Genomic DNA, 14,510 nt, shown 5'->3' with positions numbered 1-14,510 from the left:
TCTCTTAGGGCTGATTCCCATACGTCGCACATGGCCACGATGATGCTCTTTGTCCCAGCTCCCTTTGCTTGGAAATAAGAGTTCTTTCAGTTCGACTTTTCATTATGCATGTGGTACAAGGCCCAGTATCACTGCCTGATGTCACCGCGATGGGTGAAGCACGTGGTTATCACCACCCATCCAACCACAGAAGGGAAAGCTGCGCAGGCGCTTGCATCTTCCCCTCGCCACCACGATCTGTAGCAGATGCTGGGTGCGGAGAGCCCTTCTCCGTGCGCCACGGGTCAATGGACGTGTTTTGGTGCCTGCCGCTCACCCTCCTCCTCCTCCACCAAGCAAGTAAGTGCAAAGTGCTCATTTTCCCTTGGTGGTGGAAGGGAAGGAGCCCACAGTGGGCTCGGGGTGGTTTTAGGGACTCCTGGGACAGCGGGGACAGGGCTGGCGTTTGTGGGACCAGCGGAGCCAAGTGCAGCTCTGTGGGGATGGAGTTTGTCCCAAGGATGTTGGGCAAACCAGAGTGAAAGATGCCCAGCACGACCCAGTGCTGGCCCCTCGCTCTCGTGTGGGGCCCCTCTGCTAATAAGTGAATGCATCAGGTCTCAGCTCCAGCCCAGCTGCTGCCAGATGTGCACCGGCCGCTGAGGTTGCCGTTCTGCTCCCTGTTCAGGGTCTGTTCCCCTGTGTGTTGTCTCTTGAGTTTTCCGTGCTCCGGTGGTTTCTTTGTGGGGTATTTAGGGCTGTTTGGAACAGGAGACACTTCCCCTTTCAGGCAAGGGGAAATGGGCAGAGACGCTGGCTCTGCCCCGGCCCCCTCCCCACAGCCTCGAGGAGGGTTTTGCCACCGGACGAGCCCTCCAGCTGCCTTGTCTGTTGTTTCAGCAGAATTTCCTCCTTCGAGTTTATCTCCCTGACCAGCTCTTCATTCCACGTGGTCAGAGATGCCTTTTCTCGGTGTCCGGGAGGCGTCACCGCAGGGTCAGGCGGGGGGGACCAGAAATGCAGAACCCTGAGGAGATGTGACAGCCTCGGGGTCTGGCTGCCCAGCTGAGCCGGGATCAGTTCCTTTTCCAGGAACTGGAGAGAAAACATCCATCCCCAGCCCAGACTGGGCAGCACTGATTCTTAAAATAAGTAGGCAAAATGGTGGTGTTGGGTTGACGGTTGGACTCGATGATCTTAGAGGTCTTTTCCAACCTGTATGATTCTATGAAAATAAGATGGAAATGTCTTTCTCCTCCTCAGTAGAGGGGAGAAGCAGCTACAGGGGGAAGAAGCCACCCGTTTTCTTGCCTGTTCATGTAGGTGAGCTTGGCCTTTCAGTCTAGTGATGAAAAGGAACCTGCCTGACCTTTCTGAGCCATTGCAAACTCCTTCTTGCACTTTCATTTTGCACCTCAGGCACCCTTGCACTCCCTTTGCCCATGGGAAGCAGCGTGGATGTCCTGTAGCTGCAGGGGAACCTGGTGCCACTCCAGTTACAAGCCCTCGGGGGATGCGAAAGCACAGGTCCTCCTGAGGGACCTCAGCCCAGAGCCTCAGAGGCAACCAGTTTATTTAAAATAAAAAGGAATTCCCTAATTCCTGCAATCACCCCGCGACGGAGCGGTTCCTCGGTGCTCTCTGCATCCAGCGTCGGTGATCCGGCGTGCATCCTCATCCCCAGGGATGCCCCAGAGGGTTTGGGACAATGTGCCTGGCAGCCCAGAAAACCAATAGTCATCTCCTGGGCCGCATAAAGCAAAGCGTGGCCGGCAGGTCGAGGGAGGGGATGCTCCCCCTCTGCTCCGCTCTGGTGAGACCCCCCTGCAGTACCGCATCCAGCTCCGGGGTCCTCAGTGCAGGAAAGACACGGACCTGTTGGAGCGGGTCCAGAGGAGGCCACAAAGGTGGTGGAAGACCTCTGCCGTGAGGAAAGGCCGAGAGAGCTGGGGTTGTTCAGCCTGGAGAAGAGAAGGCTCCGGGGACACCTGATTGCAGCCTTTCAGTACTTAGAAGAAAGATGGGGACAGACTTTTTAGCAGGGCCTGCAGCGACAGGACAAGGGGGAATGGTTTTAAACTGAAAGAGGGGAGATTCAGACTAGAGATAAGGAAGAAATTTTTTATGCTGAGGGTGGTGAGACCCTGGCACAGGTTGCCCAGGGAGGTGGCAGATGCCCCATCCCTGGGGACATCCAAGGTCAGGTTGGACGGGGCTCTGAGCAACCTGATCTGGTTGAAGATGTCCCTGCTAGGGGGGTTGGACCAGATGACCTTTAATGGTCCCTTCCACCCCAAACCAGCTCTATGAGCTTACCCGCAGCTGAACAGAGGTACTGTGCATGATAGCACCGGGGACTCTGGCCCCTGGAGATCAGCCTGTCCGTGGCATCACGCTGTGTGACCCCAGGGGGACAAGGCTCTTCTTTTCGGCTGAGGCTCTTCTTTTGGCCAAGGACCCTTCCCCGAGCCCTCCTGCCTTCCCCACCAGCCAGCCCCCCAGCTCGCTGTGCATCCTCTCCCTGGGCACGCCGCCTTCAGCTCGGCTTTTCTCCCCAGCGTGCACCGGCAACGGGGCGGAGGTGACCGGGGCCGTGGGCAGGTCCGTCACCTTCCACCTCCAGAGCCCGGCTGGAAAAGCGGCAGCCTGGAGCTTTCAAAACGATGTCATAGCGACCGTCAAATTTGGCAATCCTCCTGAAGTCACGTTTTTTGATGAGAAATACAAGCAGCGCTTGACCTTCCTCAAGGATGGCAGTGAGCTCACCATCTCCCAGCTGAGGATGGACGATGCCGGCACCTACACCGTGAAGGACTCGGGGGTAAAAACCACCTTCACCCTACAGGTGTACAGTAAGTGCCTTTGTTGGCGCGGTTTTTTTTCATGTTTTGTGCTAAATGGGGGGGTCGGGGATTTCCTGACAGCCCCCGGCTTCCCACAGGGGAGCTGGCGGTGCCGACGGTGACCTGCGCGGCGCGGAACTGCTCAGCCGACGGTTGCCGCTACACCCTGCACTGCACCGCGGCGGGCTCCGGCTCCGGTAACATCTCCTACGGCTGGAGCATGGGGGGCTGGCAATGGAGCGAGGGGCCCATAGTGCTGGTGGAAGAGTCACCCCCCGATGAGTCGCCGCTCACGTGCACGGCGCGAAACCCTGTCAGCAGCCGCAACACCACTGTCATCTCGCCCGCTGCCCTCTGTGCAGGTAACAGCCATGGAAGGATGCGCGGGTGGATGGCGGGGATGGGCTGTATCCCGCTCCCAGTGGCTCCAGCTTCCCCCCGAGCTGTGCCTCGGCATGCAAAGATTGAAACGCGGACCCCCGGCAGAGGCACTTACCTCTTTCCCTGTTCTCTCCCCTCGCTGTGCCGCCAGAAAACACAACCCACCCTCCCACCACCGGTGAGCTGCTGAACCGCCCGTCTGTGTCCCACCTCGCTCTTAAGTGTCTGAGTGTGCTCGAGCTGGCTAACAGCGTCCGGCCGCCCCGGACCCCCGCGCCTGGGGAAGGGGGAGATGGGGAGCCTGAGGCCAGCCCAGTCCATCTCCTCCCAAAACAGCTCACGGGGGATGTCCAGGTTTCCTGGACAGCGCTCTTAGCAGCGCTCCGTGCGTTGTCTTCCTCACCTGGGGAATTCGGGGAGGGGAGGTGCGTCCACGTTTCTAGCTTGTCCCCCAAAAAGTCCCAGCGTGGGATGGGGAGCATCAAATCGGAGAGGCAGAGCCAAGGATGGGCTGGAGGTGGGAGCGTGGCTCCGTGTGTACCTGCTCTCCCCAGCACACGTGGGGTTTTCCCCCCTCCCAGAAAAAAAAAGCCACCCGTGAGGTCCCCGGAGTGCAAAGGGACGTCAGCGGGGGCAGCCGCGGCGGGGCTGGGGTGGGAGCCTCCCGGCCTCTGCTCTGTCTGCAAAGCCACTCGTCCTCGTGTCGCCTCCTTTCCGCGCTGGACCGTGCTATCGTGGAATAAGGGTCCCTGCGCAGCAGGGAAGGGCTCGGCGGGGTGCTGAAGCAGAGCCGGGCCCGTTTCCCCCCGGCTCTGATGCCGGGAAGAAGCAGATACGTTTTGGGATGTTGTTACTGGACCTTCTTCTCTTTGAAGGCACCTACTCCAGTGGGCAGGCTGGAATCGTGGCCGCATTGGTGATTGGAGCCAGCGTGCTCTTAGCAGTGGTTATCTTCGTGATCTGCTGTAAGTCCAAAGGTGAGCCGCTTCCCCCGGCGGGCAACCGTCCCTGCTGACCTGGCAAGCAGGAGATGGGACCTGAGCGGGGAGGACACAGCCAGCCCCGGTTCCCCGGGCACCCGGGGGGCCACGGCAGCCGGAGCTGAGGGTGCTGCGTGGGGTTTGCTTTGGTTGCCGCTGCTGACGGGAGCCCCGTGTCGCTTCTCCCCCAGGCTGGGTGATCTTCCGTCTGCCTGCAGCCGAGGCTGCGAACACAGGTAGGATTTTGGGGCTCCCCCAGGCATTTCCCTTCCTCTTCCTTTTTCCTGGTGGGAACAGCCTGGTCGCATTTAAGATCAGGAGGGAAATCATCCACCGCCATGGCTTGGTACCAGAGCGTACCCCGGCTCGCGGGACCCCGACGCCTCCCTGCCCTGCACGCACAGAGGCAAGCGAAAGGGGACGATCCCGGGCGACGTCGCGGTGGCTGAAGCCATGCTCTCCCCCAGTCTTCTGCTGGAAAACTTCGTGCCAACTCACCAAGAAGGAGCCGGGAGCGCAGCCGTGAGATCAGAGGGATTTTGGAGGGAAGATAAGAGACAACTGGGAGGGCAGAGACAAGCAACGAGGGGTCGTGTGCCCCCACGGCCAGAAACAACCCCCCTGCCTGCCACCGCTGCCTGAAACGGCCACAGGTTTCCCCGGCTCTTGGGGGCAGAGATCAGGAGCTCCCGGGAGAAGTGGAGCAGCACGACGGCGGCCACAGGGACTGAAGCGTGCCCTCGGCATCGCTTCGGGATCAGCTCCGCCAGACTCAGGGATTCAGGGTGCGAGTCCAGCCGAGAAACGTGGTGGAAGAAGAGGCCACTGGACCAGTTCCCATCTCCTCTCCCTGATGTTCGGGGCCATTTTGTGATGGGCCGGGCCATGCCCATCACCGCTACAACTGAGCCAACGCCCAGCAGAGATCTCACTGACTTTTTTTTTTTAACATGCGTGTTTTGTTGTTTCTATAAGCTGAAATAAAGCTGACACAAATAGGGGAGTTCCTGCCTTGTGTTTTGCATTTACGTGTGCCCGAGCGGGATGTCGGAGCACACCAGGACCATGGGCTCCTCCCGGCAAATAATTTGGACCCAGCTCTTCCATTGGGAACCCTGGGCAATACCTCTCCCCGAAGCGCTCCTCTCCGCACGGGCTGAAGCTTGCGTGGCTGTTCTTCTGTGAGGCTGGCAACAACGCTTCAAATGAGAGGCACTGAAATTTTGACCAAAAAATGGGATTATGAAGGATTTGAGTCCTCTCTTGCCCCTCTCTGTTCTATGAGCGAGAGAATGAGCTGAAGCTAATGCTTGCTGCGATGGTGGCAACGTATGCAGGACAGACAAACGCATATCAACTTCCGAAAGCAGCCAAGGATCTTGTATTTAAATAAAAAAAGATGATTTTTCACTAGCAAGTCCCTTCATTTGCTGTCCTTTGAGCTGGAAGCAAGCACCCCGCTCCCACAGCGGCCGGGGCAGGAGGGACGGTGGGATGAGAAGCGATGCTCACCTCGACCCAGACCCACAGCAAACACCTCCAACAGCTCCGAGGGGCTGCCGGGTGCTGCTCCTCCTGCACAGCCGGGCTTTCACCCGAGGGTTAAGCACGCTTTAAGCCGGGATTCCCTCCGGCCCTCGGCGAGGAGCATCCCGGCAGCACTGCGGCTCATGCGAGGGGATCCACCGCAGCCCCTTCCCGGCCGCGGCAGCCTGCTCCCTCGCTGACCCTCCACTTTTTTCTCCTTGCAGAAGCCGGAGCAGAGTACACGACCGTGTATGCCCAAGTCGGCCCTTCCCGGCAGGTGAGTTTGTGCAGGCTCGTCCCCCTCCTCCAGGTACGTGGCTTGGACCGGGCGGCGCAGCCGGGGGGTCCCTGCACGGGACGGGGATGGGCTGGGGGCCACGTGGCGGGGATGGGGAGGAAGGACGGCGGCTGGACAGCCCCGGGGTTTGTCTGTAAGATCCTCCTGGGAAGCTGAAGGGGGACACGCCAGCGCCGGGGCTTGCCCAAGAGCAGCCGGCACGGCCACCTGCCTGCACTTCCCGGTGCATCGCCCTGTCCCCGGCCCCACCGAACTTGGCTTCTTTGGCTCACCCAGGCTTTGAGATCCCTTTGCCAGCTCCGAGCCTTGGAAACACCTTTTAAAAATCTTCTCTCCAGGTGAACCTGCAGAGTTTGTCTGATGCACAGCAAGACGCCCCAAAGAAGACACTGACCCCTGATCTGGAGACCTCCAAAACCATCTATTTCACCATCCAGGCTACGGCTCAGGTGAGTCGGTGCTCACGGCCATCTCCCCCTGAGGGGCTCCAGCGCCAAGCAAGGAGATGAGCAAGACCCCAGGGTGGGAGACGTAGCCCCTGGAGCAAGGGGCACGGCCAGACGGGTCTTCACTGGGCTTTCTCGGGGTCCAGAGCTTCAAGCCAAGCCCGTGGGTCCCCTCTTTCTCGCCAACGGAGGGGATCGGCTGCCACGAGCCCACGCAAAGCTTTTGTCCCTTTGCAATTGCAGACGGATGATGAGAAAATGGGCAACAGCGTGCCGGGGTGCCGGGAGCAGGATGAGAAAAGCCTCTGCTCGTCAGTCAGCCAGCCAGACCCCGCGGCGCAGCACCGGCACGGCTCCGCTGCACCCATGAGCCTGCTCTGAGCGCGGTGCTCCCCTCTGCCCGGCCCCCGCCCCTGGGGCTGCAGCGTCCCCCCCCTTTTCCCCCCCATCGCTGCTGCCTCCCATTCGCCTGTCGGCAGCGGTCCCCGGCCATCGACGTGAGGATGTAAGCGCCCCGTAAGCACGGGCTCGTCTGGCACAGGAGCTCTGCCCGTGTTTTGGCATCCACGTGGGGTTCGGGCTCCTCTTTCTGCCCTCTTTGACCAGACCAAGGAACACGGACCAAAACTGTGGCTGCAAACCCAGTAGCCCTCCTGGTGCAAGGACGGGAGCTGATGTTCCCGGGATTCGCCCTGCAGCGCCTCGCGGTGCGGAGCCTCGGGATGGGAGGATGGGAAAACTTGAGGAGCTTCTTAAAACCCTTTTTAATTTTTTTTTTTCTTTTTGCTATCCTTTTAAACGTGGCAAATACTTTGGCTGTTTCATTTGGTTGCTAAACCAAGAGAAAGCAAAAATAACACTTGATGTGGTAGAAAGCTGAATAAGGAAACACACGCGCCTTTGCTGCTTCCCCAGCGGTCGCTGCTCCCGGGCCTGCTGGGGACCTTCTAAACCTCACAGCACCCCGGCACCGTGCTCAGCATCGCTTTATGCCCCCAGCGAGCTGCTTGCCATCCCCTGAGATGCCGCGGGGCCGTGCCGGGGTGCAGGGGCAGGAGGTGATCTGGGTTTGGGGGAAAACAGGACAAGGAACGTGGCTGGTGCTGTTCTGCTCCACTCCTTTGACGTGTTTGTATACGAGGTTTTATTCTTGGCTGAAATACCGGTGTGCGAAGCGCTGTGTTTCTGGAGTTAGGCGGCTTCCCAGGGAGGAGAGCGGCAATCCGAGCCCCCAGCGATGCTGCCGGGGTGGGGAGTGGCTGCATCCCGCCGGGATGCGTGTCCTGCAGCAGGGTCTGCGTGGGTTCACCCCGAGCTGGGACCTACAGGGACCTGGGTGCCCAGTGAGCAGGGCGCATCCCCACCCTCCCTGCTCCCCAAACCCACCCAGAGCCGGCAACTGAGCGAAACACGGGCGTTGGCATCAATTTTCCAGTGCCCCTGGACAGACAGATGCCGCCCGCGCCGGGAAGCCTCTTCCCATGCGTTCCACTTCCCCCTGCTCTTTGTCTTGTCTGTGCGGATAGTAAATTATTCAGGGATGAAACCGGAGATTTCTTTGAAGTGCCTGGCACAGGAGAGCCCTCTAGGAGCTACTGGAATAAAAATGCAAGATGCATCTGAGCTCAACTTCTGTCCGCATATAGAAAACAGTCCATTATTGACGAGCCCGTGGAGTGATTTGTTTATTCTTTGCCTTTTCACAGTTTGTGACAGGTTTGTTTCTGAGTTTCTCAAATTCACGCTGATCAATTAAAAATATATACCTCAGTGCGTCATGCATTTTACCAAGGGTTTCGTCCGTGTGCCACCAAATCCGTCTTCGTAACTCCAATCCCCAGCCTGGACAGGGCGTAAAACAGAGGCGATGGCACCAGGGACTGGCCCGAAGGGAGCCGGGGCGGTGCTGGAGCATCACCTCCTCCTTCGCCCACGCCGACGGCTGACCGGGCTCCATCCCTTACCCCCCGGACGCAGCCCCAGAAATGACCCCCCAGGGATGGTTTCTGACCATTAATCACCCTATTTCAGTGCCAACACCTTTGAGCTCGCAGGAAGCCGTTGGTTGGGCAGAAAGGGGAAGGAAGCCATTGCAAGAGGGGGAGCGGCGGTGGAAGGCTCGGTGGGGCAGAGGAGGATGGAGCCGAGAGGCGTCGGGACGGGGTGGCTCTGCATCGCGGTGCTCTGCTCTGGAGCTGGTGAGTGGGGCTGGGGGGGGGTGCCGTGGGGTCCGGGGGTTCCCTCCATCTGTGGGGCTGGAGGGAGGAAGAGGAAGGGGCGATGTGAAGGCAGCGGGTACCGTGATGCCTTCCCGGGGTGGTGGGGGGGGGGACCCCCTTTGCGGCAGGGCAGGATGCTCGCCCGGCCGTTTCGTGGCGGGGCAAGGCTCAGACCGCCTGCTTTACTGCTGGGCTTGGGTCTGGCTCGTGCGCGGGGGGAGGATTGGGGCTTCCTGGGCTCTCCCAGCACCGAGCTGTGCCGCAAACCTGCGCCCGGGGCTCCCCCGGCTCCTGCCCAGCCCTTTGCCGGCCAAGCGGCGGGGATGCTCGCTGACCGCCCGGCCCATTTCACGGCCGGGAGCGTGGCGGCTGCGGGCTGGTTTGCTTGGGGACACCATTTCGCCACCGCAGAGCGCCCGTCTGCGCTGGCACCGCTGCCAGTTGCCCAACCTCCGGCAGCTCCGCGGGGGCTGCGGCAGCGCGACGCCGCCCGGCAGCGTGCGGCCGTGCACGACTTCCAACGAGCCCTCGCCTTGGTCTCCCCGGCATCCACCGCGGCACTGCCGCCGTTAGCACCTTCTTCGTTAGCGGGGGTTTGTCTCGGAGGAGCAGTGCAGGAGAAGTGAACGTGGCCGCTCGCCCGCTGCTCCGCCGGCATCCGCTGGCATCCGCCAGCCCGCTCAGGTGATGCCCCCCCAGCCCCGCACCTCCGTCCCAAAGTCACCCGAGGCCGGAGGGACGTGGTTTAGCCATTTCTTGCTCCTGCCTTGCCTTTTCCTAAGCCGCGGTGCAGGCTGAGCTCCCGGTGCAGGACCACGGTGGGGCCAGTGCAGGCCCCCCCCAGCTCTGCAACCCCGTTCTCGAGCCTCGGGGGCAGGTCTGGTTTGGGGAAGCATTAATATGAATTAATGACCCTCGTTCCCAGCTCTCGTCCTCAAAAAAGAGGAGCCAAGGCGTCAAAGCACTACGCAGCATGACGACGTCCTGGAGCCCACGGGAGACCCCACAGCCACCGCCGGGGATGCGGACAAGCTGACGACGTGGCCAATGGTCACCCCAACACCTCTTTGGACCGGGGACCCCATCGCCACCCCCGTGCCGACACGAGCAGGCACCACAGGGAACAAAACCCGTGAGTCCCATGGAGAAAGGAAGAGATGTGGCTTGGGATGTGCCACCATCCTTGGAGGGTCCTGCAGAGACCCCCCAAGTGCCTGGCAGCCCCCCCAGCCACCTTTGCAGGCAGCATGCCCACATCTCTTAGAATCATGGATTCATAGAATCATTAAGGTTGGAAAAGACCTCTAAGATCATCGAGTCCAACCATCAACCCAACACCACCATGGCCACTACACCATGTCCCTAAGCGCCTCATCTACACGTCTTTTAAATACCTCCAGGGGTGGTGACTCCACCACTTCCCTGGGCAGCCTGTTCCAAGGCTTGACAACCCTTTTGGTGAGGAAATTTTTCCTAATGTCCAATCTAAACCTCCTCTGGCGCAACTTGAGGCCATTTCCTCTCGTCCTATCGCTGTTACTTGGGAGAAGAGACCGACCCCCACCTCGCTCCAACCTCCTTTGTTGTAGAGCGCGATGAGGTCTCCCCTCAGCCTCCTCTTCTCCAGGCTGAACACCCCCAGTTCCCTCAGCCGCTCCCCATCAGACTTGTGCTCCAGGCCCTTCCCCAGCTTCGTTGCCCTCCTCTGGACACGCTCCAGCACCTCCATGTCCTTCTTGTGGTGAGGGGCCCAAAACTGAACACAGGATTCGAGGTGCGGCCTCACCAGTGCCCAGTACAGGGGCACGATCACCTCCCTGCTCCTGCTGGCCACACCAGTTCTGATACAGGCCAGGATGCCATTGGCCTTCTTGGCCACCTGAGCACACTGCTGGCTCATGTTCAGCCGCTGTCGACCAGCACCCCCAGGTCCTTTTCCTCTGGTCCTTTCCAACCACTCTTCCCCAAGCCTGTAGCGTTGCCTGGGGTTGTTGTGGCCGAAGTGCAGGACCCGGCACTTGGGCTTGGTGAACCTCATACATTGGCCTTGGCCCATCGACCCAGCCTGGCCAGGTCCCTCTGTGGACCCGTCCCACCCTCCAGCAGATCAACATCCCACCCAGCTGGGTGTCATCTCCAAACTGACTCTTCTCTCTTCCCATAGAACATGCGTCGGCTGTTCCCATCAGGTACTGGTCCCCTGCCGTTTTCGTGCTGGTTGCTTTGCTCGTGCTCTTCTTCACCTACCGGCGGACCAAGGGGGAAGGTGAGCTCCCCCGCCGGGCCACCTGCATCTCCCCGCTTCGCTCAGCCGCGCGCTGGGTTAGCAGGAAAGGCTGGCAGCCATCTCGCAGCCCACATCCTCAAAGCAGCGAGAAGTGCTGCAAAAAGTCCGTTATTCTGCTGCGGCTCGATGGGGGGTGGGGTCTGGCTTCATGCTGGGGGGGGGGGGGCAGGATCGGGCCCTTGCACCAGCCAGAGCCTGTCCCCAGAAACCCCTTTGGCCACGGCTTAGCCCCACGCTGAGGGTTCCCCCCCCCCCCCCCCCCGCTCAGCTCTGGCTTTAAAAGTCCAGAAGTTTAACCCCTAACTCCCTTTTCTGCTCAATTTTGCATCTCTGGGTGCCAGCTCTGCCCTTCCCCCCCCCCCCCCGGGGTGCTTCTTCTCTGCTTTAACACAAACCTCCACCTCGAGGATTTTTTTTCCTCCTGCAAAGGCAAACCAGCCCCCCCCCACACCACCCCCCACTTCCCAGGAGGGTCTTGCTGGGCTTTTTGCAAAGCCCCTTCGGCCCCGCTGTTGTAACCCTGCCTCTGCCCTGGCCCGCAGGGAGCCGGGACCGAGCCGCCAGCGACTCTTCAGGTGAGACGGGGTCAGCCCGAGCCCCGGCCACCTCCTCACGCCGCCGTTGCCCCGGTCTCAGTGCCGTGATTCACATCCCGGCTCGTTGCATTGCAGATTTGGGAGCCCTGGACCACCTCCCTATCCGCGACACCCCCTCAACAATCCCCGCTCCCCAGGTGAGCCCGGCCCATGGGGATCCTCTCGCCGGCGACGCGTGAGCCGGGGGGGGTTGAGAGCTGGGGGGGGGGTTGAGAGCCGCTTTCCAGCCTCTGCATGGCTTTGGGCAAGCCCCAGCCCGTGCCTCAGTTTCCCCATCCAGCCGCGGGTGATGAGGATGCTCCGTGCAGCTCCTCAAGCAGCCGCCGCCTCTCTCGCAGGAGGAGGGGAAGGGGCCAGCGAAGCCCCCAGCCCCGGAGCACACCGAAACCACCTTCTGCAAGCCGGACCCCCCCGCGCCCCACCCGCTGCCACCCCAGGTATTTCACCCCAATGCGCTGAGCCCCGGGGAGGGGGCTGCCAGCCGAGCCCCAACCCCCCCAGCCCATGCGGGGCCCTGGGGAGGGTTTGTAGCCCCCCCCCCACCTGATTTTGCTTCTCCCCAGCCCGATACCCCCACAGCCGCCGGTGGTCCCCGCTGCTCCGGGGAGCCCGGTGCCGACTGAGGGCTCCCGGGGGAGCCCAGTGGCTTCCAGACACCCCCAGGGAGCAGAGGCCACCCCCCGCGGGACCGAGCCGGGACGGTGCTCCCGGCCGGGGGCCACGCAGCGGCTGGGGGCCACGAGCGCCGTGTTCCGCCTTGGCCCTTCCGAAGGGTGTTCGAGCGTGTGCCCAAATCCCGGTGGGAATGGAGACCCGCGTGGGACGGGGACCCGCGTGGGATGTGGCCGTGCGTGTGCCACTACTGCTGCAAGGACGGGGGGGGCTCGGGGCGCCTGCGCTGAGCACGGCCGAGCCAATAAAGCAGGATTTCACCCCAGAACCCCTGGACTTTCTCTGCCAGGATGGGCAGCCCCCCCCCCACCCCAGCCCAGCCTCACTTTTTCCCCCCCGTGTCGTGGAACGGAGCAGAGGCGGCCGGGGGGAGGAGTTTCTCGTGCTGCTGGGTTACTCACGGAGGGGAAAAAAAAAAACAACCAAAAAACCCCACCAAAACCACACAGGACTGAAATACCCCCCCCCGCCCCCCCCGGGCCAGCAGCTCCTCCGATGACTGTTGAACTCATCACAGGGCAGAGATGGGGCGAGGGCTGGAAATGGGGCTCCCGGGGTGGGGTTTAAGGTCCCTGGGAGGAACAACGCTGTCCCCAGGGAAATGAGGAGCCTGGGGGGGGGGGGTCCTGAGCCCCAGCGTGGCAGGGGGGGACCAGCAACCCCCCCCCCCCCGACTCCCTCCTTGCTGGCTCCTGTCCCCTGCTGCTGGGGACTGCCCTGCCTCAGTTTCCCCTCGCTCTGCTCCCCCCCCCCCAAGCAAACGTCCTCCTGCGAGGTGCACGGAGCGTGGGAAGGGGACACGGGGGACGGGGGGGGGAGAAAAGGTGCAAAAGCCAAAGGAAACGCCGACGCTGGGTCCCAGTGAATCAGCGCTGCCGTTGCTGCGTGGGGGGAGGGGGGGGGCCCACCACAAAGCGGGGTGCGGGGGCGCCGGGCGGGTTGGGGGGGTGCAGGGGCGTGCTGGGGGGGTGGGTGGGGGGAGCGCAGGTGCCGGCACATCCGCCACCTCGGCTGTCACAGGCAGGCGAGGGCTCTGCAGCCCCCCCGGGGAGCTGTGCGGGGGGGGGGGGACACGGGGACTCGCCCCCGCCCCGGGGAGGGTCGGGGCATTTCTCCGCAGCCTGCGCTGAGGGGAGGTAGAGCAGCAGCCCCCCCCGCCCTCTGCTCATCCCTTGGTCCCCCAAACTCTTGGCCCCTATAAATTCCAAACCCTTGGCCCCACAAACGCCGAACCCTTTGTCCCATAGACCCCAACTCCGTGACCCCCATAAACTCCCAGCCCTTGGCCCTATAAACCCCAAAACTTTGACCCCCCCAAATCACAAACCCTCGGCCCCATTACACTCCAAGCCGTTTGTCCCATAAATCCCAGATCTTTGGCCTCACAGATCCCGAGCCCTTGGCTCCATAAACCACAAATCCTTGGCCCCATAAACACCAACTCCTTGGACCCCATAGCCTCCAACCCTTTGTCTCATAGACCCCAAATCCTTGACCCCCCCCACCCCAACTCCTTGGCCCTAAGACCCCCAAACCCTCGACCCCCCACACCCCAACTCCTTGGCCCTATGACCCCCAAACCCTCGACCCCCCACACCCCAACTCCTTGGCCCTGTAACCCCCAAACCCTCGACCCCCCACACCCCAACTCCTTGGCCCTGTAACCCCCAAACCTTTGGCCCCTCAAACCCCAAATCCTCGACCCCCCACACCCCAACTCCTTGGCCCTGTAACCCCCAAACCCTCGACCCCCCACACCCCAACTCCTTGGCCCTGTAACCCCCAAACCCCCGACCCCCCACACCCCAACTCCTTGGCCCTATGACCCCCAAACCCTCGACCCCCCCACACCCCAACTCCTTGGCCCTGTAACCCCCAAACCCTCGACCCCCCACACCCCAACTCCTTGGCCCTGTAACCCCCAAACCCTCGACCCCCCACACCCCAACTCCTTGGCCCTATGACCCCCAAACCCTCGACCCCCCCACACCCCAACTCCTTGGCCCTGTAACCCCCAAACCCTCGACCCCCCACACCCCAACTCCTTGGCCCTGTAACCCCCAAACCTTTGGCCCCTCAAACCTCAAATCCTTGGTCCCCATAACCCCCAAACCCTTGGCCCCTCAAACCCCAAATCCTCGACCCCCCACACCCCAACTCCTTGGCCCTGTAACCCCCAAACCCTCGACCCCCCACACCCCAACTCCTTGGCCCTATGACCCCCAAACCCTCGACCCCCCACACCCCAACTCCTTGGCCCTGTAACCCCCAAACCCTCGACC

The 14,510-nt window shown here is 61.7% G+C and overlaps 2 protein-coding genes across 4 annotated transcripts; both read left to right on the top strand.

Moving 5' to 3' along the window:
* Positions 1-191: 191 nt before the first annotated feature.
* On the top strand, positions 192-8,241 carry LOC142094294 (SLAM family member 5-like). Of its 3 annotated transcripts, XM_075176292.1 has the most exons (9): positions 192-339; positions 2,538-2,831; positions 2,921-3,184; positions 3,355-3,381; positions 4,079-4,180; positions 4,375-4,419; positions 5,935-5,987; positions 6,347-6,457; positions 6,698-8,241. In XM_075176292.1, the coding sequence occupies exons 1-9, from the start codon at positions 288-290 to the stop codon at positions 6,833-6,835; spliced, it is 1,086 nt and encodes a 361-aa protein (XP_075032393.1). In that variant the 5' UTR covers positions 192-287; the 3' UTR covers positions 6,836-8,241. The 3 variants fall into 3 exon arrangements, with proteins under 3 accessions (XP_075032393.1, XP_075032394.1, XP_075032396.1); XM_075176293.1 differs by lacking the exon at positions 3,355-3,381; XM_075176295.1 differs by lacking the exons at positions 5,935-5,987; positions 6,347-6,457; positions 6,698-8,241 and adding an exon at positions 4,588-5,918.
* Positions 7,515-12,873, top strand: LOC142094296 (uncharacterized). The gene is made up of 8 exons (XM_075176297.1): positions 7,515-7,582; positions 8,486-8,652; positions 9,599-9,805; positions 10,838-10,939; positions 11,503-11,535; positions 11,632-11,693; positions 11,895-11,993; positions 12,120-12,873. Exons 2-8 carry the CDS (start codon positions 8,592-8,594, stop codon positions 12,177-12,179), a joined length of 624 nt encoding a protein of 207 aa, XP_075032398.1. The 5' UTR covers positions 7,515-7,582; positions 8,486-8,591; the 3' UTR covers positions 12,180-12,873.
* Positions 12,874-14,510: the final 1,637 nt, after the last annotated feature.

Source organism: Calonectris borealis, chromosome 29 (assembly GCF_964195595.1).
Source record: "Calonectris borealis chromosome 29, bCalBor7.hap1.2, whole genome shotgun sequence".
NCBI lineage: Eukaryota > Metazoa > Chordata > Aves > Procellariiformes > Procellariidae > Calonectris > Calonectris borealis.
Note: the sequence above shows the minus strand (reverse complement) of the source record. Positions and strands in the feature narration are given on the sequence as shown.

Excerpts from the sequence above, each read along its gene's own strand:
- LOC142094296 (XM_075176297.1), top strand. The coding sequence starts at position 8,592 with ATGGAGCCGAGAGGCGTCGGGACGGGGTGGCTCTGCATCGCGGTGCTC. Across the intron at positions 9,806-10,837 it reads CACCACAGGGAACAAAACCC|AACATGCGTCGGCTGTTCCC; the intron begins GTGAGTCCCATG and ends CTCTTCCCATAG. Across the intron at positions 10,940-11,502 it reads CCGGCGGACCAAGGGGGAAG|GGAGCCGGGACCGAGCCGCC; the intron begins GTGAGCTCCCCC and ends CCTGGCCCGCAG.
- LOC142094294 (XM_075176292.1), top strand. The coding sequence starts at position 288 with ATGGACGTGTTTTGGTGCCTGCCGCTCACCCTCCTCCTCCTCCACCAA. Across the intron at positions 4,420-5,934 it reads AGCCGAGGCTGCGAACACAG|AAGCCGGAGCAGAGTACACG; the intron begins GTAGGATTTTGG and ends TTCTCCTTGCAG. Across the intron at positions 6,458-6,697 it reads CCATCCAGGCTACGGCTCAG|ACGGATGATGAGAAAATGGG; the intron begins GTGAGTCGGTGC and ends TTGCAATTGCAG.